Genomic DNA, 27,866 nt, shown 5'->3' with positions numbered 1-27,866 from the left:
TTGCAGAAAAGGCACTTACGAGGGGACACAGTAGCAGTGTTCTAATACTTGAAGGACTGTCTTAAGGAAGAGAGAGCAGGACACAGAGAGCACGTTGCTGCAGAAAGCAGGACACAGATCAGTGGCTTGAAATTGCAGCAAAGTAGGTTTAGAGCGGATATCAGGAAAAACTTCTTCCCCAATAAAATGGTAGGGCAGTGGACTAGAATGCCCTAGAGAAGCTGTGGACTCTCCATCACTGGAGGTTTTCGAGAGGAGGTTGGACAGGCATTGTCCAGGGATGATCTTGTCACAGTATGATGGGACCCCAAGTCAGTCAAAGCAGTGAGGTTGCAAACTCCTCTTGAGATGAGGCACTCAATTCAAAGGACAGCCAAATTTAGGAAAAGAGAAACCAATTTTAATCACTAGGGAAAAACACAACAGAAATTTTATGCATCTGTGGGTGCTTGTCCTGGAGAGATCACACAGCAAATAACAGGGGAACCATTTTTATTATCAGCAGGGATCCAGTTTTCTGTTCACCGTGGAAAAACATGGATTTTATCTTTTAAAGAAGAAAAAAGATGAGAAACCACAGGTTTCCCTTTGCAGACTGGCAGAATTCCAGCCTGCAAGGGGCTGCGGGGGAGTGGGATGCAGGGGGTGCCATGTACCTATGTGTGTGCACATACATGCACCTACCCAGCAATACAGCCAGGCAGGGGTGGAGAGCAGTTCTCCCAGCTGCTTGCAGGTAAGTCTACGGTGGGGGGGGGAGGGCATAGGCGACACACAGGGAAAGCAGGGGGATACAGATGGACGCCCCCATGGTGAGGGAGGGAGGGCAGGGTTAGCGGCTGGGGGCACTGCCCAGCCAGGGCAGTGCCTGGGGCCTGGCCAGGGAGTGGGCAGAGTCATTGGCAGCTTGTTTGAGGGATGTCAGGTTGGGGGCTGGCTCCCTGCCACTGCACACACTCCCAGTGGTGGGTCAGGTGCCAGAGATAACATGTAGGAGGGGCATGGGAGCAGCACATGCTTCCCAATTCGTGCATGGGGCAGAGGAGGATGTGGGATGCTTGTTGCAGCACTCAGGGCTCCCCACCCTGCTGCCCTCCCCCCAGGGGGCCCTATGGGTCAGCAGGTGGGACCTGAGGGGGGAGGGAGGGGTGGTGAGCGGTGGGGGGAAGCTCTGTGCTGCTGCCGTGACCCATGGCAAGGTGCCGGCTGCCTGTCCAGCAGCAGCATGGAGTTGTGCCCCTCACTGCTATCACAGAATGATGTGGACCAGAAACTCCCCATGAACAAGGTGAGCTCAAGAGGCCTGCAGAAAGGTATAAGAGAATCCTACTTTCTGCAGCATGCACCTTGTGTAAGAGGCCTGCTAGCAAGGGCTTCTGTACATCTGGGGCTAAAGCTGCAACTACCAGCGAAGTAGGTCACATCAATCTCTCTGGCATACATCATCAATCTGTGACCCAGCTGCTTAAACAAAGCCAACAGCTCTAATAAATCTTGTTCACTTTTCATGAATCTTAAGACAGATGGAACCAGCCATGACACAGAAAAATGTCCCTGCAAACATGGAGCGGGTTAATGCACACAGTAGCTATCAGAAATCTCTGGGTATCAACAGGCATCTTGCTCTTGCACAGGTCACCAGGTCAGCATTAGCCACAAAGCCTCTCATTTCCTTCTGCTTCAGCAATGAACAAGAACTTCTAGGAAATGACTCAAAAAGCCACATGGAAGAAAGAGAGACCTCAAATATTTTAGGAGTCAATAAGGAACTAATAAAGAATGGTAAGAAGGGGCTGAGCTGCAAAGAAAGCTGCCATGGGCACCAGAAAGCACAGGAATAGAGTGAAAATTATCATAAGTCAAAGGAGTTAAACCTTGCCAATGAAATTAAATAATTAAAAGATGCTTTCACTATTTACCAGCCCCTCTGATCCAACAAACTTCATGTCTAAATTCTGAATGCTGAACCCCACAAGTTTCTATTTTCAGTAAATGTCCTTTGCAGTTAGCAAATGTGACTCCACTGTATCAGCATTCAACAACCAACACCATTCCTGGTAGTGAACGAAAAACAAACAGTGAAAGAAGCAAACAAAACAACTGAAATCACACAACCATCTTTATTAAGTAATTCCGTCCAACATCGTATGCAGTAAGAAAGTTTACAAACCACCATCACTATAAGTGCACTCTTCAAGTAATTCCTCGCACAATATTATTCAGTTGATTTGTGAAAAAAGACAATTTTTAAAAATTTGTATTTTAAAGGTTATGATTTGTTCTAACAACTCTGCAGTTCTGTACATAGTAAAGTTTTATCACCTCCAACCACTGAATGTCTGATTTGCCAACACCTCTGCAGCAGACAGGAAAATCTTCATTACTACTGGCTTTACATTTTCATCTTTAGCCAGTAGCAATATCACTTTTATTTTTTATTTTTAAAGCAACTCCTTGGGGGAAAGCTCTAACCCACTGAGTAGTGTTCTAACTACACCAGGCAAAATCAGGCCACATCAATGAACTAAGAGAACTTGGCTACTGTACATGATCTGCCTGCCTTTCAGATCAAAACTATGTGCGCAAGGCCTGAGTGAGACCAACTACAAAGCTAAGATAAACTGACACAAATATGTCCATGCCTGGAAATGATGGAGAGAAAGATCTGATACATGTTTTCAGCGCAGGTCAATTCTATAGTAAAGCAGCATGCGGTAGTGGGCTGAGCAGATGCTATGGGAGCCAGGCATATTTTTCTTCTAACTCTAGTTCAGGGAATGCAACTGTCTGTAGCTGAGGGTAAAATTATTTCACTCTCCATCAGTAAACAAATATCATAATTCCCTACATACCACAATCACATGTCTTCGGGTATTGTCTTTTTAATACCTTATTGCTCACTCCGTCTGTCACTTCTTGCTATACAATGGGCATGTCTACACATGCATTTTAATGTGCTTTAGCCTATTTTAATGTGCATTAAAGGGTCACAAAAAAGCCATGCATTTTCGCTAATGTGCATTAAAGTAGGCTAATGTACCTTCTTTTAGTACCTCACAATGGAAGTACTAAATTTAATGCACGTTACCAAAAATGCATTAATGAACATGTAGACACACCCAATGACTACCAAGGTGCATGATTACTGATCAGGAATCTAAGTCTCTGTAGAATTGGGGTCTTTGACTGCAAGCTTCACAAAATAAGAAACTTTATGGCTGTGGCATGCCATGCACATTTACAGTACTCATGTATGGTTCATTTAAGATTTGACTTGCAAAGGAACCTTGTTGGACAAAGTTTCAGAGAGGCAGACACCATGAGAACAAAAAGGACTAGACTCCCCAAAGCTAAAGAGATGTTTTAATCAATATGAAATTCCAACCCACAATAAATATCTGAGTCCCAGTAATACCAAGCATTTTCTCCTTTATAACAAGCAGGGCACAAGGAATAGCATGCTGCACTGTGACTCCAGACACTGGATCGTTCTTGGCTCTTCCAGGGATGCATCCTTGGCAAATTGCCTCTATGCCTCAGTTCTCTTACCCCACTTGTCATTATCCGGAAGCATCTTGTGACCTGCCATAAGAACTATGGTGAAAAAGCCATGCAAGTATTAAGTGTATATTAACTGCCTCATGTCCAACTAGTGAAGAGGCAAGCCATCATGACTCAGAAGCGTCAAATTATTGTTTTGGCTTTGCTAATTAGCAGCAACTATACAAGCTATTATTTTATGTGCACACTGGTGACTAACGTAACCCAAATAATTTGATCAAAATTGACAGGAAAATTTGCTCAATAGCCGAGCAAGGAAATGAAATGGGTGACTGCCTGAAGTCCCCTTTGTACAGATGCATTACTTTTTTCACAGCAAGTTACTTATGGAGTACCTCCCATCCCTTTGTAATTGGTACTTTCAGTGAGGTGGGAACTGCTCTCAAAGAAGTGGAAACAGCTGGAGAAGAGGAGAAAACATTAAATACCAATATGAGGAGCAAGAATGAAGAGTAAGAAGCAAGCTGCTGAGCTTAAATTCAGTCAGGCTTAAAGCAGCTTAAGCAGTTCCTTTAATACCAGGATTTGGCAAACGGCTAGTGCAATTTCCACAATTCACATGCCTGCTGTGCAAGCATCTTAAACAGTTTATGCTGGAGCAGAAAATACATATAAAATACGGCCAAAATGTCTGAATTTGGATGCCTAAACTGAAGCATTTAAATCCATAGGTGTTTGAAGTTCAGGTACACCAAGTAGTAAGTGTCTGAGTTCCTCCTGCATCTCATACTTTCAAAAAGAAAAAATTCAAAATGAATGAACTAAAATCCAAATGAAGATTTTTACTTTTAGTGGGAAAAAGGAAGCCAAGGGGCATCAGCAGAGCAGGTAAAGTCTGCAAGAGGTTAAAGAATACTGTCTGCTCAAGTTGGCCATGGACATGGGCGACTGGTGCCTCCTGAGTCTGGGCAGGGCACCAGATCGCCGATGGGAGAGGAGGGGGTCCCCCACTGGCCAACTGCTGAGCCCAGTACCACCAGCGGTGAAACCAGAAGTGCACTTCCACCGGCACTTCCAGTTCCGTGGCTGGCGCTTCCAGGGGGTGCACAGCCAACCTCAGGGGGTGCACGACCTATGCATCATCAATGGCCACGGAGTTTAATTTCTGTAAAAAATAGATTTTAGAAATCCTTATTTCAGGAGAAGGGCATAAACACAATTCTTGTGTTTAAAGGGTAACAGAATTTTTTTAAACAAACACACATTTCCTTGAAATGACAGCAAACAAAATGCTATAATAATACCTCCCCGCTTAACAACTTGAACATGACTAGAAAACAACACTGAACTAAGTAGTTTAGTGACAGTTGTAAATGAGAGAACAGCAAAGATAAACAGATTAAAGTCTAAAGTACTTTGGTTTAGGAATTCTGTGTGTTGTTAATAATGTAGGAAAAAATGCTGTAACAAACCTAACAGGACCCCTTTTCATTCTCACAGAAAGCTAGGTGGAAACATCACAGGAATATGGCAAATCTGGGTGATTAGGATTCATTCTTTACCCTAAAGAGGTAAGGACTGCTTTGTTTGGAAAGCAAGGTTGAAATGATAGTTGTTGGGTTTTAGGTGTTAACACATGGACAGAATATTGTAAAATTTAACATGTATAATCTTTCCCTATGGATACAAACTGCTAGAGACTCCAAATCAAGGCAGAGGAGATAAGGAAACCTTCTGTGGGCGTGTCCAGACAAGCTTGCATGTGTCTCCTGCAACATCTCAAAGCCATTTGAGATGGCTGCAGGAGGCATGTGCAGGAACAAAAACATGTTCCCCACACTGAGGGGGGGAATGTTCTCCACAGAGATCAGAAATGTTCTCCATAGAGACGTTCTGGTAGCCAGCCAGAGCATCTCTGTTTGGCCCTCACCCCAGTGCTGAAGCATGCTGCCTACTGGACCCAGGCTCATGCTGTTAAGTAAAGGGTTGGGGGACTGGAGAAGTGGGGGAAGGGAACATGTGGGGGGACCCCCTCCCCACCAGCCCAGCCCACTCCCCCGAGCCCCCCTGATGGCTGCCCCACCTGGCTCAATCCCCTACCTGCCCCCCAAGCCTCCCCAATGGCTGTCCCACCCGACTCCTTCCCTGAGCCCCCGATGGCTGCCCTGCCTGGCCCCATCCCCCGCCTGCCTCCTGAGGCCTCCCCTCCAACACTATTGCTGCCCTGCCTGGCCCTAGCATTCTGGGGGAAAAAAAAAAACCAAAAAAAACCCACATGTACTCACTGGCAGTAGCAGCTGCCATTGGGGGAACCAGAGCCATGTGGCAGAGCCCCCCCCAGCAGCACAGGGCCCAGGTGACAGCCAAAGCAGCTCAACAGTGTGCAGAACTGCACAATGCCCTACCAACCCAGCTCTCTGTTCATTCCCCCAGCTCTTCCCGGGGAGCACAGGCCCCCAGATCTGCATGCCGGGTTTCAGCAGCCTGCAGTGGCAGTCTGCTGGAACCCAGTGCACAGATGCAGGGGCAAGTTCTCCCCGGGAAGAGCTGGGGGAATGATCAGAGAGCTGGGGAATTGAGCCAGGAGCTAGCTATCAATATCAGAGCAGTCCTTCCTCCTTCTTCCCCCTCCCTCTACTTAGTTTCTGTTTAGATGCAAGCAAGCCGGCTTCGAAACTCTGAAAGTTTCGAGTGCCCTTGTTTCATTTTAAAGCTGTTTCGAAGCCTTTCATTTCCTTTCGATTTCGCTGTTTCAAGCTGTGACGTCCCATGGTGGCTCTGCAACTGTGCCTCACTCTGCCTCTAGGGCACCTTCCTGTTTCGCATGTCACACCTTGATGGTAATGTAAATAAATGGGGAGGCTGCCCACGGACCTTTGCTAAGCCTCATTCACACTGGTCCCAGGCCCCTGGTTGGGCCTCTGTAGTCGGCTGTGCCCGGTAGGGCACCCGCAGCCTTAAGGGCTAATTGCATGGCTCTAAATTTCCCCCCTTTACCACGCTCCATGCCTTGTGGACGTTATAGGTATGATGTCCCTCTGTTGGGGCTTCAGCCTCCTCTGCCTCTGCCCCTTTAATCTAGATAGGCCTTCTAGCCTAGGCCCACTGAAATTGGACCTGGTTTTGAGGAATTAACTTCATTTTTCCCTTCCAGTCACTGTGTCCCTGGCCCCTGTATGCTGGGCCCCATCCCAATTCAGGATGTGGCACATGCACAATGGTGCTGTTGTAACTGCATTGGCTGGTAACAGACACCACACTCAGAGCCTTGGTGGTCAAAGTCAGGTCTGTCAGTGGAGCTCTGACCACAACTGCTGTTGCCTGCTCTTTTAGTCTCCCCTGGTTCAGCTGACAATGCAGCCTTGGAAATTACTGGTGGCAAGATACGTGCATCTAATGGTTAAAGAAAAAAATCTCAAGTCCCAAAATTAGTTCCCATGTCTCTTAATTCATCTAGTTGTCTTTGTTCACAAAAATGACATTTTCCCCTTACACTCCTTACGCAAACTCTTTAAATAAACAAATTATATTTTCAAAATAAATGAAAAAGTATAGGATCAAACCACCGCTTATTAAATGGCAGCATAATCAAGATGAACAGCTTAAGTTTTTCAAGTTTCATTTTTCAGCAAAAAACCCCCCAAAACAGCACAAAGCCAGCTGTTTACATCAGCTCTAAGTAAGGTCTCTAAACACAGCCGAAAAAGGGAAGCTGTGTGTTGTCAGTGTAAATCAGCAGGTTTCAAAGGACAGAAATAATGGAAACTATGGCAGTAGCATAACAAGCAGATATGCTGTTCTGTTTCCATTTTGAATGCCTGTTGACTTCCTATTACCTTCCAATGCCTGGACTTCACTCTGGCTTTGCTGGGCTTGCTTGAAGAGGAAGAGGATATGTTTGCACAGGATGCTTTTTAATGCTGGAATACTTCAGCTCTCTAGATATCTGTAATATAAGCATATCACAATTACATGACCAGCTCTTGATGAGCTCTCACAAATTAACATCTTTAATTTGTACAGTTACAGTTGTTTTCTTTTGAAGGAGAATGTATAACACTATCTGTGGGATAGAAGATAGTTCTGTTTTCAATTTTAAAAGTAAGAAAAGTCTTGAGTTTTTGCAAAATTCTCAGACTACAGAAAAGAAGTGTAAGAAGCTGTGCTTGCTCAAAGGTAAATTGGCAGCTTAGATTTCTTAGCTTCAGTCCCGCCAAGCCAAAACAACCTGAAGATCAGGAAAGATATAGTTCAGAATCATTTTTTATTTCATTGTTGGAATGATACTGCATATTCAATAAGAGAAAAATCTGAATTTGCATGCAGACCCTTTGCATTTTTGATGGGTATTTCCTGTGTATTCATAATATCATTAATAAGATGGAATATCTTAAGATGGGAAAACAATGTTACATATGCATTATTACACCAGTCCCTTGGTCCTATTTACATAAGTTAATTTATAGACACACTTCAAATGCAAACTCACTGTTCTTGGCACAATTAAATTAACAGAAGCCACACTTCACGTCTCAAAACAGGGCTCATTTCCAACCACCTTCCTGCAATTCAACATCTAGGCACGTGATTCAGATACAAACTGTACTTTTCCTTAGTTACAGTTACCCTCCCCTACTTAACAGTAAGCAAACCAAACTAAAAAACAAAAAAAAAATCTGTCAGTTTACTACCTGATGATACTGTCCACACACAATTAATCTGCTGATAGGATGGAACTGGCTTGGTGTTGACTGATGTTATTTCTTAGTGCCTGAAGAATATAGAAAGTGGTGTGCTGCTTGCCTAGAAAAGAAGAAATTGTCAAAAACATCTTTCAAAGCTGTCCCCGCATAAGCTTTTATGGGGTGTGTGGCCTGCAATACTATAACCTTCAGTGCTGCAATACTACATCACTACTTCTATGTTCACATTCCAATGCAACATTTTTCAGAAACAGACATATTGTTTAAAAGCAAAAAAGACTCTAAAACTTAAGATGCAACCTCCACCTCACTCATTGTGTCCTCTCTCTCTTGCATTTACTAGCAGCCACTTCCATTTTTAGGTTTAAGGGGGTGGGAAGTAAGTAAAACTAACAGACAGGCAAATAGAAATACCCTTCACATCCTGAATCAAACTCCAATACTAAATTTCTCTGCATAAATTAGGTTTATAAATTGGCATTTCAGATGCTGCCAACTGCAAAGTAGCTTTTACCTACTTTCTTCTGCTTTCACCTCAATTTACAAATCAAAACATCCCCCCTCTAAGGCACAAGAGGCTATGGCTCCTCACAACACTAAGGCTAAGAGTATTCTACTAGCTTATAAGGTGGCACACTGAGCCAAGAATCTAAGTGTGCCAACATTCCCTATGCAATCTGCTCTGGCCAATGCTATCTCATCTGTACAGTGTGCGATAACACATTCTACTGCGCTATTAAAAGAGATCTGAAGAGTGAAACCGTCAGACTCAGCAAAGAACATACGTCACATCGTGACTGTAAGCTCTTGGGGAGTTCCCACTTAAATATGGGAATCAGCCTTCTATAAACTCACCTCCCAGCAGTTCAGCACCTGAGACCTGGTCTTTTCTATTTTGCCATTTGCTCTGGGACTCAATATACAACTGCTGCCCCAAATTCTTTATTTGATTGATGTTGGCACAGACATGCTACAGAGTCATCCTGGGATATGGTAAAATGCAAACAGTCAGATGGAGGAAACACGAGTAAATGCAAGCAACCAACACAAGAACATACTTGGGAAGCTCTATCCGATTTACTCCAAGGTATGTCAGGAGAAGGTTTGTCATCCTAAATTTGGTACTTCCTAACTTTTACCAATCTGATTCCCTATGATGAACTGAAATAATTTTCTTACAAAGGTGCAAGTCTTCAGAGATGGAAGGTAAAACCAAGCTAAGGATTTTCTGAGGAAAGTAGTCTATCCCCCCCACACTACAGAGGATGTTAATTTGCAACCAGATATTGATAGGGATAGCAGGTGCATAATTTGTGCACAATTATCTTGTGCTATTTTTCCCTCCTAAGTGTCATTCTGTTCAGAGGCTTCCCTCCTCCCCCACCCCATCCTGTCAAACACAATAGTTCTGAGAGACGTCACATCACTGCAGAGGTTTTCAACTTGCTGTGAAGTACCTTTATATTAACTATCTACTTACTTCAGTCAGGTAAATAGTTACTACGGCAATTTTAAGATTCTTGTATGTTGGATGAATCCCAAGTATATTTAATTCAAACACTTGAGACCTACATGGCTGTACTTTCTCACTTCAGTATAATTCACTATGTGTAGTGTCTGTATGCCATGAAACATTCCAGTGTAATTATTGCACTTCCACTTGTATCTGGGTAATATCAGTTACATACTTACTGGTTCTCATATTTCTTCTATACAATTTCCATTGGAGTCATTGGAAGATGCTATGCTGATATAGTGTTCGTAAGATCCACTGCTACCAAGACTTCCATAACCACTAGAGCCATTGCTGTGGACTGGCTGTAAGAGAGGCAGAACTGATTCTTTCTACAACCATGGCAAAAAAGAAGGAATGAACAAGACAGTTGGCAAGACAACAGTTCAAAAGAATCAGCAGAGATTAGAGAAACTGGATTATTCCCTAAAGCTGCAAGCTGGGGAACCTTTACCCACATAGGAAGCATTCCATGCCAAACCCAAGTCTCATTAAGGACAGTTTTAGTCTCCAACATACAACTTAACCAAAATATCAAGTATAGACTGCTCCTCCCTGAGGTTCTTTCCCCTCTCTGTGTGGCCTCAGGAGCCCATCTCTGACCCAACACCTCTTGCAGTCCTTTTGTATAAAATACCTGACACCTCCTAGCAGGGCCACACAGCAAGACTCATGCTAGTGCTGCAATATTTCTTCACCCTTGTACCTGCAGAAGCAGTTTGTATATTTGTCCTTGTAGTTCTCTGATCTCTTTCTTGACACTGCTCAGCTCTTTACTTTTTACTGCACGTACATCTTCATTCAGAAGGCTCCTGTGCTACGTCAGCAGAAGCATCACTTCAGGTCCTACCGGGGGTTTTAAAAAAGAAACTGACGAGGGGGATTAATCTGCCCAGAGATGACATGCTATGTCTCCATAAAGAAACAGTCGATTTGGCATCATTGAACCTTCACCCACCCAAATGAGGATCCAAAGACAAAGAATAACCCCTTACTATGATCTCCCCCGCCCCTGACTTCTTTAGTTTTTCTTAGCGAACCTGACACGATACTCTGCCTAGGTATTTATAAGTATCCCTTAATATGGTATAATGGACTTCATGCTATATACATGGAATGCACTTTGGTGAAATGAAAGCCAAAATGTCATCATTCCTTGCGAAGCCTGAATTACTTTTGAGAACTGGGCTGAGCACACCTGCCAGACAGCTCTGCTCCGGGTACCCTTGTTGCCTGCAGTCCACTCCCAGAAGGAAGAGAAGGATTTTGCCCTTCTGAATGTACAGCATGGAAGGGTTCCATAGCAGACTTATGTTTGGACTTGGTGCCAGCCAACAGTAATACGACCTTCCTATTCCAGGGGTTCACAAAGCTGGAACAGCTGGTGTCTAGGATGACAATCTCCATTCTAAGTACAGAGTCTAACAGGTAACTGTTCAAAAGGCAGCTGGACTGCAAACTTCAGGACTGTACAGAAATCAGGACACAGTTGAATTTGCATGTCTGCTGAGAAGTACAAATACTCAGGATTTTTCAGTGCAGTGTTAGTAATTTAGTAAGTATTTTAATCCTAAATCAGATGCTTGAATACACCTGACTCTTGACTGTGTTGAAGATCAGCAACATGAAAAACAGCATGACGGTAGATAACATTTTATAATGTCCTTCAAGTCCTTTCAAGCAAATTGGACTTACTCTTCCAATAAATGGCAACTATAAGTGGGTGGTGTTCTGGATGCAAATACATCAAGATGGATGTTCCAATCAAATCTTGAAGTAAGTAATCCAACAAAGGCACACTGCTCTGAAACCCATGGATAAATGACACCGATGACTAAGGGGAGAGGCTGCCTATACATAGCCACTAGCCCTTTTCATTAATGAACATCAAATATATCATCTAGCACTAAATAGGGCAGATGTACAGGACATTTTCTGACCTGTTTAGCTCTTTATCCTTATTGCAATGAAAGACATAGGTGGATCTGGGATTTTGAAAAAGGGGGTGCATAAGGTGTGGTGGATCTTCACAACACAACATATATTTTTTCCACCTAAAGAGAAACTAGAAGCTTTACTAATATGCTAGGAGCCTGGCACTATATTAATCAGTTTAAGATCAAAGCAAAAACAAATATAATTTTATAGGAATGCATACTAATTTGCTAGATTACAAGTAAAGTTTAAAAAAATACAACAAACTAGGCAAAATAGTTAGAAGAAAATTAGTCCTGTAGCTGTCATAATGAAATGCACATCTCTTATTCAGATCTGAAGAGCATTCTGAGCAGCTCTGCTTGCTGCTTTTCCTGTTTACTCTCCTGACTCCTTGGAAAGCAAATTACATAGTCAATCTAAGACTAATTTTAGGCTTGTACATTTTTTTTTTAGAACCAGTGAGGCTACACTGGCTAACATGTAGGTGGGCAATAAGTTAAATATGTGGTCTTATAGCTGTAGCACAAAGTTACACCAATTTAGATTTACACAGTCATTTCTGAATTTGGTCGTCTGTTTTTATTCAGTTCCCTCTTGCTCCAAGAATAATAGCACTTTGAATGAAGAGACAGCACTTAGAGAACTTAAATATCTCCAAGCGACTTTTTCCAAATAAGAATTCAAGTACCAGGAATCTCTGTGTACAAGAATCCAAGCCTGCAGAAAGGGTCAGAGATGAACCAGCATTGATATCAAATGAAGTGCTTATGTCTAAGTGCAAGTGGTGGCAATGTGGAAGAGACACTGTATTCTTCTGCACAAGCACCTTAAACCATATATATCGCCTCCCATTCTCAATGGGACATAAAAGCCAGGCCCTTCATTAGTTTTTAAAGGCAATCACTGTTCTATATAAAGCAGTGAAGAATACTGCCTAGTCACCTGCTTGGGTTTCCATGGTCCAAAGTGGGAGACAGGACCGGTCAGTGTGCATATAGAACACGCTGATGTCCTGAGGGGCAAGTAGCTCCACAAACCGGGAGGAGTCCAAGTGTTTCTTCTTTCAATTCAAAATGGAAGCAGCTTCCTCAGAGAGATGCACCGTCCACTCAGAAAACAAGGAAAACACCACCACAAATGCATCCAGCAAAAAAAAGAGAGACATGGCCTCAAGGGAAGACTTCTCCAAAGTACAGTAATAGAGCCACAAAGATAAAAAAAAGTTGTTGGCCAGGACAAAACTTCTGAAATCTGCTCTCAAATTACAGAGCTGTGTTTAAATCTTCATTCATGAGGCAGTGTCTCACTGTGTACATGCTTATTCAAGGCTTACTATGGCTAATGCATCCCAAATATTCATCATTCCTCAATTATTTCAAACCTTACTTCCATAGTGGGGCTGAGAGGACCATACAGAGAAAGGAACTGGGAGGCAATTCCCTGATTGTGCCCAGAATTCCTTACTGTGTTCTTTGGGGTGTGTTCAGATGCGACTGCTGCCAGCTCCTCAATGCTTTACATGGTCACATCTATCTGGAATAGTCAACAGTCACACAGGGCCTGGAAAAACTTGCTGTTTGCTAATTGATAAACCAGGGAAAACAAATACACAAGCATGTCCGTGAAAAACATGTTTTGGAAACCAGTCTTACAACCTGACCATTTACATCAGTATCTCTTGGAAAAGCAGTATGGAAAGACACAGATTGCCTGAGCTCCAGGTGTGGGTTAAGGACAGCTCTTTATTTTAGAAGATGGAGGAAGCTACTAGGAAACAATGTCAGATTGTATCTTGATTAGAAGGAAGATATTGGTTGAAAAGCTGGAGGTGGAAGATAGTCTAGGTAAAAGCTATAGGTGCACCGATACATCAGTTTAGTATTGGATCGGCACCTATATAAAGAGAATTGACTATGTCAAAAATTGGCCTGGTGTGGCCAATAAATACCTATGTGTGCGTGCAGCCACAGTGCAGCATGCAGGCAGTGAGAAACACAGACCGGCAGCGTGGAAAGCTGGGTGCAGCTGGTAAGTCTGTTGTGGTGGAAGACAAGGGGGGAGGGGGCAGATCAACGCCCCTCACAGTAGTGAGGGAGGGAGTGGGGCTGGGGCTGGAGTAGGCGCTGCCCAGCATGGGTGGGACAGGTGCAGAACAGAGCTGCGGCTCATCTGGGGGCTGAGACTCCTGCCTGTCACAACCCAATTAAGTAGTGCCCATGTCACAAGCAAGTAATACCATTTAAAGCAGTTTTCTTTTACACTAGGTTAACTAAGGGTTAACTAACAAGATGACAGTAACAGGTTTTTTTGCTGCGCGTGTCAAAAAGAAATTTATAACTGCGACACCAACATAAAATAAAACTTAGCCTTCTGTGCTGTACATAAATCATTATAATTGGTTAGAAAATACAGGGAGTAACCCTATGATAACACCCTAGCGAAGACCGCTAAATAATTGGCGATTCTAATTAAATTTATGACGTGGCGAAAAGCAATTGGCTATTACACAAATAAAACCCCAATACACTTCCGCAAAGAGGAAGAAGAAGGGGGACCTCCGTACACACCTGGGAGACCTCTGACCATAGGCGTCAGAGTAACTGGCAATTTGATCACTTGCCAGTGCCCCCCCCCCCTCGTGTCTCGACCCAATCTCAGACGTAAATCAACGACCCGCCGGCCTGACCTTCTGCCCAACCACCGAACTCTTATGCAGACCGACCTACGAACTCTAAGCTATAACTAACAAAGTATCTCTAACCTCTGTCTTTCACCACCTTGACGGCATAAGTAAATAATCTTGCTTTGCAACCGATAAGCATCCGCCTAATTAATTCCACTCCAAGCATCACAAATACCCACCTGACGGCTTCTAAGGCCCCCGGACCGACCCTCTGTCGACCACTGCCCGGGTGGGAGTCAGGGAGAGCTGCTGGCTGGCTGCCCTGGGTCCCGACACTGCCGTTGCGTGCAGCTCATCTGGGAGCCATTCATCCAGCACTCGCCCATTCGTCTGGCGGGTCCCACCACTGCTCCTGCTGCTCATCCAGGAGGGCATGGGGAGGGATGTGTGCCCCCAGATCTGTGCAGGGTGGGGTGGGGTGGGCTGGGTGGGCAGCAGCTGCAGGCTGGGGCAGCGCTGGGAGGGGTCTATGACAAATTTTGGGGTGGCTGCAGCCCCATCCATAGCCCCCCTCCCAGCACCGCTGCCACCCACCCTGAGTACAGCTGCAGCCCACCCAGCCTGCCCCACACAGATCCAGGGGCACATGCCCCCCCATGCCCTCCTGGACAAATGACAGGAGTCACTGGATGAGTGAGCGAGGGTCGGACAAGCAGCTTCTGGACAAGTGGTGTGCAACAGCAGGAACCGCCCCCCATCCCGGACGAGCCACAGCTCCGTCTCGTGCCTGCCTGCTCCAGCTGGACAGTGCTTGCAGACTGGTCCCAGCCCCACTCCTCCCTCACCATGGGGGCCTTGATATGCCCCGCCATGCCCCTTCCCTCCCCACCCCACTCCCTTTTACCACAACAAACTTACCAGCTGCACACAGCTGTATCGGAAATCGAATGGGCATCAGGCAACATGCCTCCTTAAAAATCAGCTATTAATATTGGACCCCCAAAATCTCTATCAGTGCACTTCTAGTAAATGCAATTATTTAATTAGAGTTCAAAAGAAGTCACTTACTGCAAGTTACAAGGCAGGGCAAGGTAGCAGCTAAGAGACTAACTAGTTAGGCCTTGTATAGACCTTCAGTTTCTCCTGGGAGAGTCACTGCTCTCCCAGAAGAAACAAGTGTACAGACATTCAGGCTTTTTCTACCACAGCAAAAATGGCCATTTCAGAAGAAAAATAACCTGGGAACAACCAGGGTTAAATCAGTCTTAGGAAAGTTTCTCCTGGGAGAATAAATGTCTATACATGCTGCGGTTTCTCTCAGAAGAGAACACGGTCCTCCATCATTCCCTCTGCCCCACCCACACACCCTCCCCCTCAGCGACTCTCACTGGACTCTGCTGCTCCAGCACAGAGCAGACCATGCCTCCTTCACAATCCTGACAGTGCGGCAGGGAAACACAGGTTGTTGATAGGCAGCCTGGATTAGCCAATCAGTGCTGCCCTATGCACTTCTGCCATGTATCACCAGGCAAACTACAGGAGTCTATCAAGATCCCTGGGATGTGGACACAGCCCTTGCTGTACAATGTCAGCACTGCACACTCTCCACAGTTCAGGCCTTCAGAATGTGAACATCTGTATGTCAGGACCCAGGGCAGCCGGCCAGCAGCTCTCCCTGACTCCCACCCGGGCAGTTAAGGGTCCGGGGCCTTAGAAGGCCGTCAGGCAGGTACTTGTGATGTTTGGAGTAGAATTAATTAGGCGGACGCTTATCGGTTGCAAAGCAAGATTATTTACTCACGCCGTCAAGGTGGTGAATAGCGGAGGTCAGAGATACTTGGTTAGTTACAGCTTAAGGTTCATAGGTCATAGGTCGGTCTGCATAAGAGTTCGTTGGTCAGGCAGATAAACAGAGAAAAAAATCGGGCCGGCAGGTCGTTGATTTACATCTGATAAGGTCGAGACGGGGGGAGACTGACAAGTGATCAATTTGTCAGTTATTTTCACGCATACGTTCAGAGGTTTTTCAGGTGTGTGCGCAGAGGTCTCCTGTTCGTCACGGAAGTGAAGACGGGTTTTATTTGTATAATAGCCAATTGCTTTTCACCACATCATAAATTTAATTAAAATCGCCAATTATCTAGCGGTCTTTGCTAGGGTGTTATCATAGGGACACTCCCGGACACTCCCCTGTCATTCCGACCAATTACAATGATTTATATACAGCACAGAAGGCTAAGTTCTATTTCATGTTGGTGTCGCAGTTATAAATTACTTTTTGACATGCGCAGCAAAAAAAAGCGGTTACTATCATTATTGTTAACTCTTAGTTAACCTAGTGCAGAAAAAAACTGTTTTGAATGGTTTTACTTGTTTGTGACATGGGCACTACTTAATTTGGTTGTGACACTGTATACATGGCTTTGGGTAAGTTTTTCTACCAGGAGAACAAACCTGGGAGAATTTTTCCAGATTATTTGAATATGTGTAAGCAGCCTTAGTCTCTAAGACACCACCTTGCCCTGCCTTCTACTTGACTTTAGACTAACACAGCTAATGATTCCTCTTTGCAAGTGCCAAGATTACTGTGTCTAGCATACATTGATATTTCTGGTTACCAAGAATGTTCAGTCAAACAGGCAGCTCCCTAACTTCTGCACCTTTCCCTCCAATACCCCCACATACCTTGGACTTGCTGGACACACTGCAAGGCATAGTTGAAAGCAGACAGTACTAGGTTTTCCGCTGCTCCGTTTCTCTTCTCAAAGGTACTTTTTTTATTTTCCATATTGTTGTCATCATCAGCGTTTTATGAGAATGGCTCCAATCCAGTTGTTCACTATAAGGTAAGAGATACTGATTAGTGGAAACCCCTGCCACAGAGGTATTTCTCTTGATTCAAATTTATTAACTGAACCTTCCAGTTTGTGGGCTGGTCCTCCAGCTTCTCTCCCTCAAACATGCCATATCAGCCACCGAAAGCCTCCTTTACTTTATGCTTAAACTACTGACTTCCTTTTTCAAAATTGATCCCTTTGCCTTTAATCTCCTCACCTCTTCTGCCCTCCCACTAGGATCAGGGCAGTCACCACAACAGCCAGCTTTAATTATGGGTAGCTTTCAAAGCTTGACAGTTACACATCAAACTGAGAGCTCTACTCTCCAGGCCAAGGAGTGTCTGTTGACTCAAGCTGCCAAGAAAATAAAAGCAGCTGACAGTAAGCAGAAATGTCAGTTTCTTATTCTTGTTCTCTACAACTCCTGAATGTGAACTGGTACTCAATACCCACCATCAAAGATCAGAATCCAGGACCCTCTATTTTTGCAGTATGGGGTAGCCAGGAAGTACTTCACAGAGATTAAACCCTCAGAGTACGCTTAGTTTGCCTGTACACGAGTGCGGAGACTGCTCCGATACAAAGTAATTACTGTGTGCTGAAGCAGACTTGATTAACAGTCTGCTGAAGTGTAGTAATTACCACACTCCAGCGGCCTCCCATGTCTCGTGTATCAGCATCCCTGCACTTCAAAATGACCATGGGGCACGTGAACTAAAGCTCGAACGAGTGCCCAACTGCTATTTTGAAGCACGGGGACACTAATACATGAGACGATGCAGCGCTTTAATTAGAGTGGCTCTAGAAGCCACTCTAATTAAAGTGCAGCCCTCTACCACCTCTGCAAGCACATGTAAAAGTGCCCCTAATGTCTAGATTTGTTCCCGAGCTTGAGCCACACAACTTGTTCATAATACGGACTTTAACTTACACAGCTGCAAGCTGTACTGCCAAAGTTACCCAAACCTCTTTGTTTTTGCTCTTTTGCTTTATTCTTATTTCAGTTATTAAACATGCACAACAAAACTCCAAACAGATAAATTTTATTTTTCCAGGTATTACATGAATAGTTATTGTAGTTAACTTTTCCCTGTTCCCAGGACTTTACTAGCAATGCTCTACTGTTGTATAAATTACTGGGTAAATTAATTTAAAATGAACACAATTATACATGTCAATTTAACTTTTAGTAAATTGTTTTTAAAGAAGTACATTAAAAAAAAAAGAAAAAACTCCTACACTTCTAAATATTCTGAGAAACGGTTTTTAAAGTGCCTTATTTTACAAAGAGTAAATGATGGCATCAGGCAAACAAAGTGAATTCAAATTCAAAGGAAAAAATCATTGAGCCCTCTAGCCCCAAGGACTATCCTGTAACAGTTGTTTTCAACCTTTTTTCATTTGCAGACCCTTAAAAAGTTTCAAATAGAGGTATGAACCCCTTTGGAAATTTCAAATGGTGGTGTGGACCCCTATGAATTGCAAGTGTGGATGTTCACGTACTTTTGTTGATCAGTCATCTTTCACGGGCTCCTTAAACATAGTCTGCAGACCCCCAAGTGTCCATGGACTACAGATTGAAAACCACTGCTCTATAACAATTATCCAAATCACACCTTGTATGAAGTGTCACACAAGAGTATTCCTGGTGACATACATGACAGCTACAAGCTCCAGACCTTGCCATTCAGGCAACCTGGGAACAAACAAACAAATCTCAGGTACTCCAGCTGCAGCAGGTTTCTGCTTTTGTGTGTTGGCCCTCGGCTCCAAATTTAAGTGCCCTCCCCCACCCCTGAAATCTAAAATAGAGTTTGTTGTGCTGGCAAGAAGTGCTTGGTCTCCAGAGTCTTCCACTTGAGCTGCTTTCAGATCCATGGTTGTGGAAATTACTCTTGTTGGAATTTGGTCTATTGAGTGCATTGCCCCTGGGGCTGGGTCCTGTACACTTGTTGCAGTGCATCTGTGTACCTCCGTAGTCTTTGCCACCCTACTTCCTGCAACCAGGACTGATAACCATACCAGCAACTGACAGCTGGCAACTGATTCTTGTTTAGATCCAAGCCAGCACCTTGGAGTGGATTTCTGTTCATAACGGGCTGGTGAAGTGCTGCAGCAGGGGGGCTCTGCATGTCATAACCTGGCTTGCTGACAAGCCCAGAGACTTTCACTTCAGAAAGATGATTCTTTAACTCAGACATTAGAAACCAAACCTCCTTGTTTCACCATAGAAAGACACAAGCAAACACCACAACAAGGGACAGCTCAGCAGGCCAAGGCATCCTGCCTTACTAGAGGCACCTCACCTCCACTCCCTGTGGGTTCCTTGGATTCACTTCTTTATCCCAGCAACCTTCTCCTGCTACTTTATTTCAGACACCTTCCTCTTCTGCTGACACCAGCTCACTCCTTTGCACGGGGTGACAGCAAGCTGAGAGAGAGAGCGCGCAGCAGCTGGAGCTTCTTGTCTGGAGCCTGAGCCCCGCAGAGGAGCCGTTTGCAGCCAGACCGGCGGGGGCTCCCACGAGGCGCGGCGCGAGGCTCAAAGCGGTTCCGTCGCCGCCCGACCGTAGGCACGGGGCACGACCCGGCCTGGCCGGCGAGGGCCCACGGGCGGCGCCCGAGGTAAGTCAGGGGCCGGGGTTGGGGCCGATGACAGAGCCGGCGGCAGACGAAGCTTTCCAGGCCCCCAACCCCACCCACCGGCCGGCCCCACGCCCACTGGAGACGCGGACAAGCGCTGCTGGCGGCACGGGCGGCCGAGAACGCCCCAGTCAGGGCGCAACCCCGCGACGCCCGCAGGGTTCACAGTTGGGCTGGGCTCCCGCTTCCGCACTCCCCGCGCCGCCGGGCGGCTGCTGCACGCAGCCTGGCAACGTCACTGCCTCGCCGCTGCCTCCCATTGGCCCGCGCTGCCGGCCGCCCCGCCCCCCGGATCTGCTTTATCTTCCGCTCAGCGCTGCCAGTCACCTCCGGGCGCCCAGGTGCCGGGGCTTTCCTACAAAAGCGGCCGCCTGCGGTAGCCGCCCGGCGGGGCCTCGGCCTCCCCAGGGAATAGCAACCCTAGACGAGTGTCCGCGGAGCCACCGCTACCAGCGGCCCCGGGCCGAGCGAGCTCGGCGCATGGCAGCCTCTCGCTCTCGGGCGTTGGGGCTGTGAGCCTCAGCCAGTCCGGGCCCCTGTAGCACACTCCAGGAGCACTGTAACACCAGGAACATCGTGCCAGCTTGGCTTCAGGAACTTCAGGCCGTTTTCCATGGCAAGATTTGCAGTGAAAATAGAAACAAACCCAAGAGCTGAAAGGCAGACTTCAGAAGCAGGAAAGCAAATACAATACTGCCTGCATGGATGGCCACCTGAAGTAGGAGTCTTCCCCCACTTCATGAAAATACAGGAAGATGCTCGCTTTATCATCACTCGTGGGGAAATGAAGGATAGCAGCATTTAGCCCCAGTGCAGAGGCTTAGGGAAAGGGGAGGAAGGCAAGTTCAAAAAAGAGCCACTGAATCCAAAACAGGGGCAAAATATTTTACAAGAGCACCTGGATAGAGTCACGCAAACACGTTACTTATAGTTGCAGAGCAATCTGTATACTCAATTGTTACATTTGTCACCAAATCTATAATGGAAACATCTTACTGGCTTGAAGCATTTTCACTTTTTGGCAAATAGAAACTTTGGTAAGTAATCTGTACCATTACAAAAACCAAATGCTTCAAAAAAGGAGCCTTTCTTGGTCACAGAGGTCACCAAGTGACATACTTTACTTGGAAGAGATTGTAAACATCCCACCATGTTAAAGGCAATTCTAAATATCTCAGAGCAGTACTGACTGTTACATGCGCAGTCTCTGCAGTTTAAATACTAGAATACACAAGTGTTACAAATATGGAGTTGTGTGCAACACAGTAGTGATTACAAAGCATTATTAAATTAAGGCAAAGTCTGTTCAAGTGGCAGAGTTTAGTCCAGAAAGGCACAACTTGGATATTTGGCTCCCACTTCTTCAGCAACATGGGGTCAAAAGAGACCTCTTTAAATGGAGTAAGACAGAGAAGAGGATAGATACCTAGGTACATTCTTCAAATGCATTTAGAAAGCAACTACTGGCAGCATTATATTGGCTCCAGAGTTGCAAAACCTAAAACCTTATTAAATCCTCTTCACCAGCTCATACTCAAGTTTATAAGGCACTGTACAAGTTGTGGGCTGTGCTTATTAGTATTTAACAAGTAGGAGTGCCTCTTAAGGCACACTTTCTATACATCAGAGAAAAGCTAATGTTTCACTAATCAGAATAGTTCTGCTTCATACATCAGTAGGTGAGCTTGATAACACAGCAGGTTTGCAGTAGAGACTGAAGTAAGATCTTCAACTGTTGCGAGTTTCTTCTTAGAACTCATGAGGACACATTCCAGACTATAAATAGAAGAGGGGGGGGGTAGGGGAGTGGGTCAAGATCAGAACAACTTCCCCCTTCCCAAAAGGCAAGCATAGGGAAAAAGCAAGCAATGCTGCAACTGAAACTCATAAGAGTCTCAAATCATTCCCTGCAGTCGCTTCTCCCCAAACCATGATTTTCTTTCTGCATGTATTTGCTTTCAGGGGTCACATACTGGGTACTTCTAACTTGCAAATTATTTATGGCATCCACATTTGTAGTTGCAGACCACGCACACCTACCTCTATGTACTTTAGAGAGAGGATTTCTCACAAGCCTTAAGCTACATAGGCTTCATCTCCATTTAAAATATTAAGAAACCAAGACAAGGTTTGAGAGCATCTTCCTCATGCTCCCAGAAAAAAAAAAAATCACTGGTAAAGCTGCAACTAAAACTCACTTTTAGTTCTGATCCCCTGCTAGATCCCATTTCACTGCACAGGAGTTACTGTTTCCAAATGTCACCACATTGTTACTGGTATACCAGTAACATGCAATCTGGCAACATTGGTACTCCAGACTACCACTTTTGTCAGACACTTAAGTATTGTTAAAATTAAGTATTGCTGCGTAAACTGTGTTTTTAACGCCCTGAACTTTATGAAACAGTGGCTGCTGTTGATACATTGGTCTGACCTGAAAATGAATATGCCCCAGCTAGCTAACCCCACTGAGGAGTCTTCTAAAAGAAGGAAAAATAAAACCCAAAAGACTTACCAATGATGATTATAATGATGATGAGAACAGTAGCAATCAGTATTGCCCACATCTGTGTAAAAAGACACCACAGCATTACCAATGGACCAGCTCTAATGAAGCTTTTAAGTTACTACTGAAGCAGCAATGCAAATGTAGTCTTGCAACATATGCCACTAAGGCAGCAAAAAAGGTAAAACTTCAGTCTTGCTTCAGGCAACGTTAGCCAAGTTAGGTTTAAGTTCAGAACATAAAGGCCTGTTTTACTGTAGCTGTTCACACCACACCCCAAAGTCCATCTAAGTTATGAGTTATGTAACATACAAGCTAAAGTGCTCAAAATTAGGCCTTCTTTACTAGACCCAACTACTGACCCATCTTACAACTGTCCTTTACCACTGAATGTTCAGAAGCTACTAAGTGTTCCTAGCTCTTCCTATAATTGGAAATGTTCAAAGACCTAAAGCAACTGCAGTTTCCTCTACAGAGTTTTCTGCATGTTGCTTCTCAACCTGCATCAGTGGACTTCTTCTGAATCTTAGATTACTGGAATCACTTCTCCAGGACAGCAATGTAGCTAAAAAAGAATCTTATGTAATGCCAGGCTTTGGCTAGTACACAGCAAGTCAGAGGCTTTCATGTGGCTCCAGAGTACTATTTTTTTTTTTTTTTTTTTGTACTTAAGGCATTTTTGGGTGCACAATTTTGCCACTGTGTAGCACACAGGTTCTTATAGGTCTCAAGATAGCGGTTATTGGTATTGGAAAAACACTCAAGTCTGATGGTTACCTTGCAGTTCTTCCACCAATACTTTCTTTTCAGCTTGGCAGCACTTGTTTCAAACTGGGAAGCTCCTGCTTGCAGGGCATCGGCACGGTCATCCAACTCAGACAGCTTCTGATCTCGCTCCAACACCTTGTCTACATTCACCCTCATGATGTCCACCACCTGCAAGTCAAAGGCTGTGTTAGGTGATTCATAAACCAAATCCGTTCCCCCCACTGGCTTTTTAAAGAAAGAAAAAAAAGCCCAAAACAAAAACCAAAACACAAACTTGAAAGATACCACTGTCGTAAACCAAGTCAAAGCTACCACCTTTTAAGAAGTTCTTACTTTATTAAAGAACATTTGTAAGTTGTTCATTTACTTGTGAACTGATGCCTGCCTAGGATTTCACTATCAGAAGCTGTGGGTTGAGATCCCCGAGAAGCACAAGTAAGCCATTAAGACTGTTGTGGCAAGTGATGTCAGCACAGCTTAAGAGCAAAGATATGAAAACCCTACTGTTTAAACCACACATTTCTCCTCCTCTCATTTAGCGTACAAGCCCATTGAACTTTTCTAAATGGCTAGAATAGCACACAGTTTGCCTATCAACTCAAGAGATCGTACTTTCCTTCAAAGGATACGTTTTGGGTTTCCACACAAAATTGATATAAACTACTTGATGATCTGATTAGGTCCCTTCCAAACCTACCAACTATGAAACTGCATTTATTCTAATCCAAAAGGAGGTTTTTCTCCTCCCCTTGCTTTCAACATGTGAGGGGAAGCCCCTCATCTTGGATTTGAGCACAAGGCCATGAGGGGAACAAGTGGCTGCTGCAGCTCCAACTCCACCCCTGCCTGAGGGAGTCCTGAACCAGGCTTAGAGCTACAGCTGCTGCCTCCACCTCCTCTGCCTCCAATCCTCCCACAACTTACTTTCTGGCTCTAACCATGTGCTCCATGTTCCAGGCTACTCTGGCCCCAGTCCATGTGCTTGCTCAGTAGTAACAATGGCAACAACAGCTGTGGCCTGGCTATGGGGCTGGGGCTGTTGCCACAACTGTTACTGTAAGGCTGGACTAAAGCAGCCATGTGCTGTGCTCCTGGGGGGCACGGACGACACCAAGGGACAGAGGCAATGGGGCAGGTGCAAGGAGCTACGAATCAGGACACAAGACAGGAACTGGAAGGATGGGGTTAGGTAGGACAGAGATAGACAGAAGGGGACAAGGGTTTAAACCACTTGATTCCCCCACTGCCTGGCAACACCACAGAGGTAGGAGTGGTAGGGGGTTAAACACAAATTTAAGATGACCCTCCAATAACTAGAGTCTATACATAGACGATTAAACCAATTTATAAAAAGTGTCCATATAGAATCTAGGTCAGCGGTAGGCAACCCCCAGCACGGGTGCCAGAGTGTGGCACGTGAAGGTATTTTGCTTGACACTCATACCATGGGGTGGATGGTGGGGAAGGGCCCAGGGCTGCACTGCTACAACAACGTACAAGTCAAAGTTGGGGGTGTTTCTGGCACTCTGCCCAAAAGTTGTCAACCCCTGAATTATAAGGGGGGGGGGGGAGGGGGTAAAAAGAGTAGTAATCTTAAATTCAGATTCATCTTGGAGTCAGGTAATTACAATAACTACAAGTTTCAATGTCTTTTCAGCTCCTGAAAGGGGAGACTCATCCTCTCTCAGAAGCCAAGCTCACCAATGTCTTTTTAATGTCCAAGTCTCGCAGAGTTAGTGCACAGAGCAAGTGAACCAAGGGTCACTTACTAATATAGGAAATATAGGAACAAGTTGCTTGCAACAAATGAAGAAACAGTACATGAGACTAAGGGCAAGAACAAACATGAAGAGATGCTGACCCTTCGTTAACATACCCAGGCAGACAAATTTAATTTTGACCACATTACATTTTAGCTGCATCTCCCTCCACCCACCACCTCCCCTGGGGTCTCCTGATGTCAGCAGACCAGGAGAAGTGCAGGTGAAGACTGTACCTCATCTACTTGATGCTGTGTTTGCTGAAGACGACGATTACTGCCAGAGGCAGCGCTTGAGCTTCCAGTGCCACTTGCCGACCTGCAGAGATAGTTGTAGTTATTTTATACTGCATCCCTAACTGGGACACAAGACTTCCAGACAGATTTTGTATGCAAGTCACAGAAAATGGCTCAGCAACCAGTCCCCATTCTCAGTAGGATGAAGAGACAGAAATGCAGTTATTGCCACAGTCCTTCAGTGGGATTCTTGCAACTGCCCACAAGAATAAAGCCTCATCCACCTGCTCTAAAGCAGGGATTGTGGGTAGCCTTCCTGCCACTTTCAAGCATCCCAAAAAACAAAGAACCAGAAAGCAGCAGGGTAAGGCACACCTGAGCTTCCTTGCTTCAGCTCCAGTTCTGGAGTGAGAGAAATAGAAACCGATGGCCAGTAAGTAAACCCTGGCAATAGCAGCCTCAATAGCAGCCTAGAGGCAATACAGACATTCCCTCAGACCACAGTCTCTCATAAGTTAGTAGTCTTTAAGCAGCAAAGAAGTGAAGTTAGCTACGGGCAGAGTTCCTAAGTCTTTATCACTAGTGCATGGCTGTAGAAGCAGCAGAGGGCAAGCAGAGGCAAACTAATACAACAGCCAAGAAAGAAATAAGAGATAAACAATAGCTCACATTGCTATCAAATGCCAAGAACTGCAACCCATCAATATTTTTCTCCCTTTTGAAATAAGGGCACATGAATTCAGGCACATTTTATTATTTGAACTTGGAAGTTCAATAGCTGTCAACAGAAATTCAGATCAACTTGTGGAAAAAGAGATGGTTTCAAGTAATTATGTCCATGCAGCATCTCCTGCTATTTAATAATTTTCCTAGGTCACTAGGAAAAGAAAGCCAATTCAGTATTCAGTGCTAGATATTTCAGAAGACAAGAAGCTTCATAAACAGTTACAAAGCTTCTCTGAACCCAGTTTTTTCCCCAGAGCCTCAGGTAGCAAGTGACTGTGTTATTTCCTTCTACAACTTTAAAACTTGAAAGTTTATAAAACACAGCAGGCATTTCCTCTCTCTCTCTCATATCCTTCCTAAGTTAGGGGAAGTTCTTCACTCATCTGCTCAACTTTTATACCTCTTTTATGAACACCAGGTGCCTATACTTCAGTGCAGAGGCTGCTCTGACATTCTGCAATTACAGTGTAGCAAACTCCACTAATGGAATCTGGAGTGCTAATTACCACACTCCAACAGCCAGCTTGCATCTGGTATATCATGTCCCAGCACTTCAAAATAGTGGTAAGGGCACTTTATTTTCAAACACACCCCACTGCCATTTTGAAGCACAGGGATGCTGATACACCAGACCCTTCAGGTACTTTAATTAGAGCCCCTCTAATTAAACTCCCCCCACCCCTGGAGCAGGTGTATAGAGTGCACTGTGCTTAGTATTCTGGTTTCCTCTGTTCCGGATCCAAGCACACCATTACATTCCCCTTAGCCAATATCAACAGGTGGCAGTACTCAAGCAATTAACTTTTTCTAGGAGTCTTGAAAGCAATATCTGCAGTTAGAAGCGACTGAACTACCCCCGACTTAGAAGTGAATTCCCACTGGGCTGTGCGTGGAAGGAAAGGGGAAGGCTCAGGCCCCTTGTCAGATCTCTAGGGGAATCCTCCCGGAGAGCTGGATCCCAGCACTGACAGGACTGGTGCCACCTTTTTGAGTATGGAAGATTAGCCCCAGCACCTTAAATCTTTCACGCAAACTGGACGCCTCTTAAACAGAAAGAAGGCTGCCGTGGCTCCCGCTGAGCTCGGGGCACTTCGGGCGGGTGCGAGAGCCCCTGGCAACGCTCTTACACGCAAGGAGCCACCGCGGCCGAGGCCCACGCTCGCCGCCCCCAGCTCCGGGCCCGGCCCCTCAGGACCAGCCAGTCTCGAGGAGCCTCTTGCGGGCGGGCGGGCGTCACGGGAAGGGACGAGCGGCTCCGCGCCCCGCCCCGCCCCGCCCCGCCCCGCCCAACCCAGAGTTCGGTCGCGGGGACGTCGCTATCAGCCCCCACCAGGCCCCAAGGAGCGCGACAGGCAGGGCCTAGTGCCGCCCCCCAGCCCGCCCGCCCGCCCAGAAGAAACCCAAGGACAGCGCCAGCTCCCGGCCCAGGACACGCAACGACCAAGCCGGGTCCCCACGGCTCCTCCCCTGCCCCGGACTCACATGCTGGCGGGCGGGCGAGCGGCCTCCTGCTAACCTCACGGGCGGCCCAGGGAGCAGCACCAAGCCGGAAGCAGTGCGCAGGCTGGGCAACGGCAGGATATGACGTCTGGGGAGGAGCCTCTTCAGCCCACGCCACGGCCTGTGGGAGGGGCCTGGCCTGGGCCGCCGTCGCCCGGGGCGGGGTCGCGGGCCGGGGGGGGCCGGGCCGGAGGGGGAGCAGCAAGGCTGAGCTCGCAGTCAGTCCGGCGCCGCCCGCGCTACCTGGGGCGACCCGAGCCTGCCGTGCCGCGGCGCGCGGGCCATGTCCGTGTGGGCAGCCGCCCCGCCGTCACCCTTGCTGCAGAGCGGGCGGCCCAGCCGGCCGGCGCGGCACGGAGCGGGGGCCAGAACCCGGCAGCCGACGTGCTCGTCCCGGCTGAAGGGCCTGGGCTCCAGCGCGCCCGTAGCGGCTGGGCCTGGCTCAGGAGGAGACTCGCACCCCCATCCGGCACACCCCGCCTGTCCGCCGAGGGCGCGAGGGTCGGTTGCCGGGCGCAGCCCCACCTGGATGTTAGTGAGGTGAAAGGTTCAAAAGTGCCTCGGGTCTGTAGGGAGCCTGCACCCCCTCCCCCTACCTAGCTGAGGGCTTGT

The 27,866-nt window shown here is 46.0% G+C and overlaps 2 protein-coding genes across 2 annotated transcripts; both read right to left on the bottom strand.

The window, feature by feature from the left end:
- Positions 1–2,101: 2,101 nt before the first annotated feature.
- On the bottom strand, positions 2,102–20,526 carry PER3 (period circadian regulator 3). The gene is given in 10 exon segments (XM_059716190.1): positions 2,102–4,666; positions 7,338–7,447; positions 8,193–8,304; positions 9,060–9,187; positions 9,897–10,022; positions 10,424–10,563; positions 12,598–12,823; positions 13,120–16,327; positions 16,964–17,117; positions 19,422–20,526. Coding segments are annotated over 3 exon segments (423 nt in total). The 5' UTR covers positions 13,288–16,327; positions 16,964–17,117; positions 19,422–20,526; the 3' UTR covers positions 2,102–4,666; positions 7,338–7,447; positions 8,193–8,304; positions 9,060–9,187; positions 9,897–10,022; positions 10,424–10,534.
- Positions 20,527–20,629: 103 nt separating this feature from the next.
- Positions 20,630–27,344, bottom strand: VAMP3 (vesicle associated membrane protein 3). The gene is made up of 5 exons (XM_006267863.4): positions 27,237–27,344; positions 25,029–25,110; positions 23,042–23,200; positions 22,274–22,325; positions 20,630–21,534 (listed from the first exon to the last, which is right to left on the bottom strand). Coding segments are annotated over exons 1-5 (315 nt in total). The 5' UTR covers positions 27,239–27,344; the 3' UTR covers positions 20,630–21,514.
- Positions 27,345–27,866: the final 522 nt, after the last annotated feature.

Source organism: Alligator mississippiensis, chromosome 13 (genome assembly GCF_030867095.1).
Source record: "Alligator mississippiensis isolate rAllMis1 chromosome 13, rAllMis1, whole genome shotgun sequence".
Lineage (NCBI taxonomy): Eukaryota > Metazoa > Chordata > Crocodylia > Alligatoridae > Alligator > Alligator mississippiensis.
Note: the sequence above shows the minus strand (reverse complement) of the source record. Positions and strands in the feature narration are given on the sequence as shown.

What these genes read in the sequence shown, in the direction of transcription:
- VAMP3 (XM_006267863.4), bottom strand. An exon ending in ATTGGTGGAAGAACTGCAAG is followed by an intron (nt 22,326 to 23,041) that starts GTAACCATCAGA and finishes CTTTTTACACAG; the next exon opens with ATGTGGGCAATACTGATTGC. An exon ending in CATCATTATAATCATCATTG is followed by an intron (nt 21,535 to 22,273) that starts GTAAGTCTTTTG and finishes TTCTATTTATAG; the next exon opens with TCTGGAATGTGTCCTCATGA.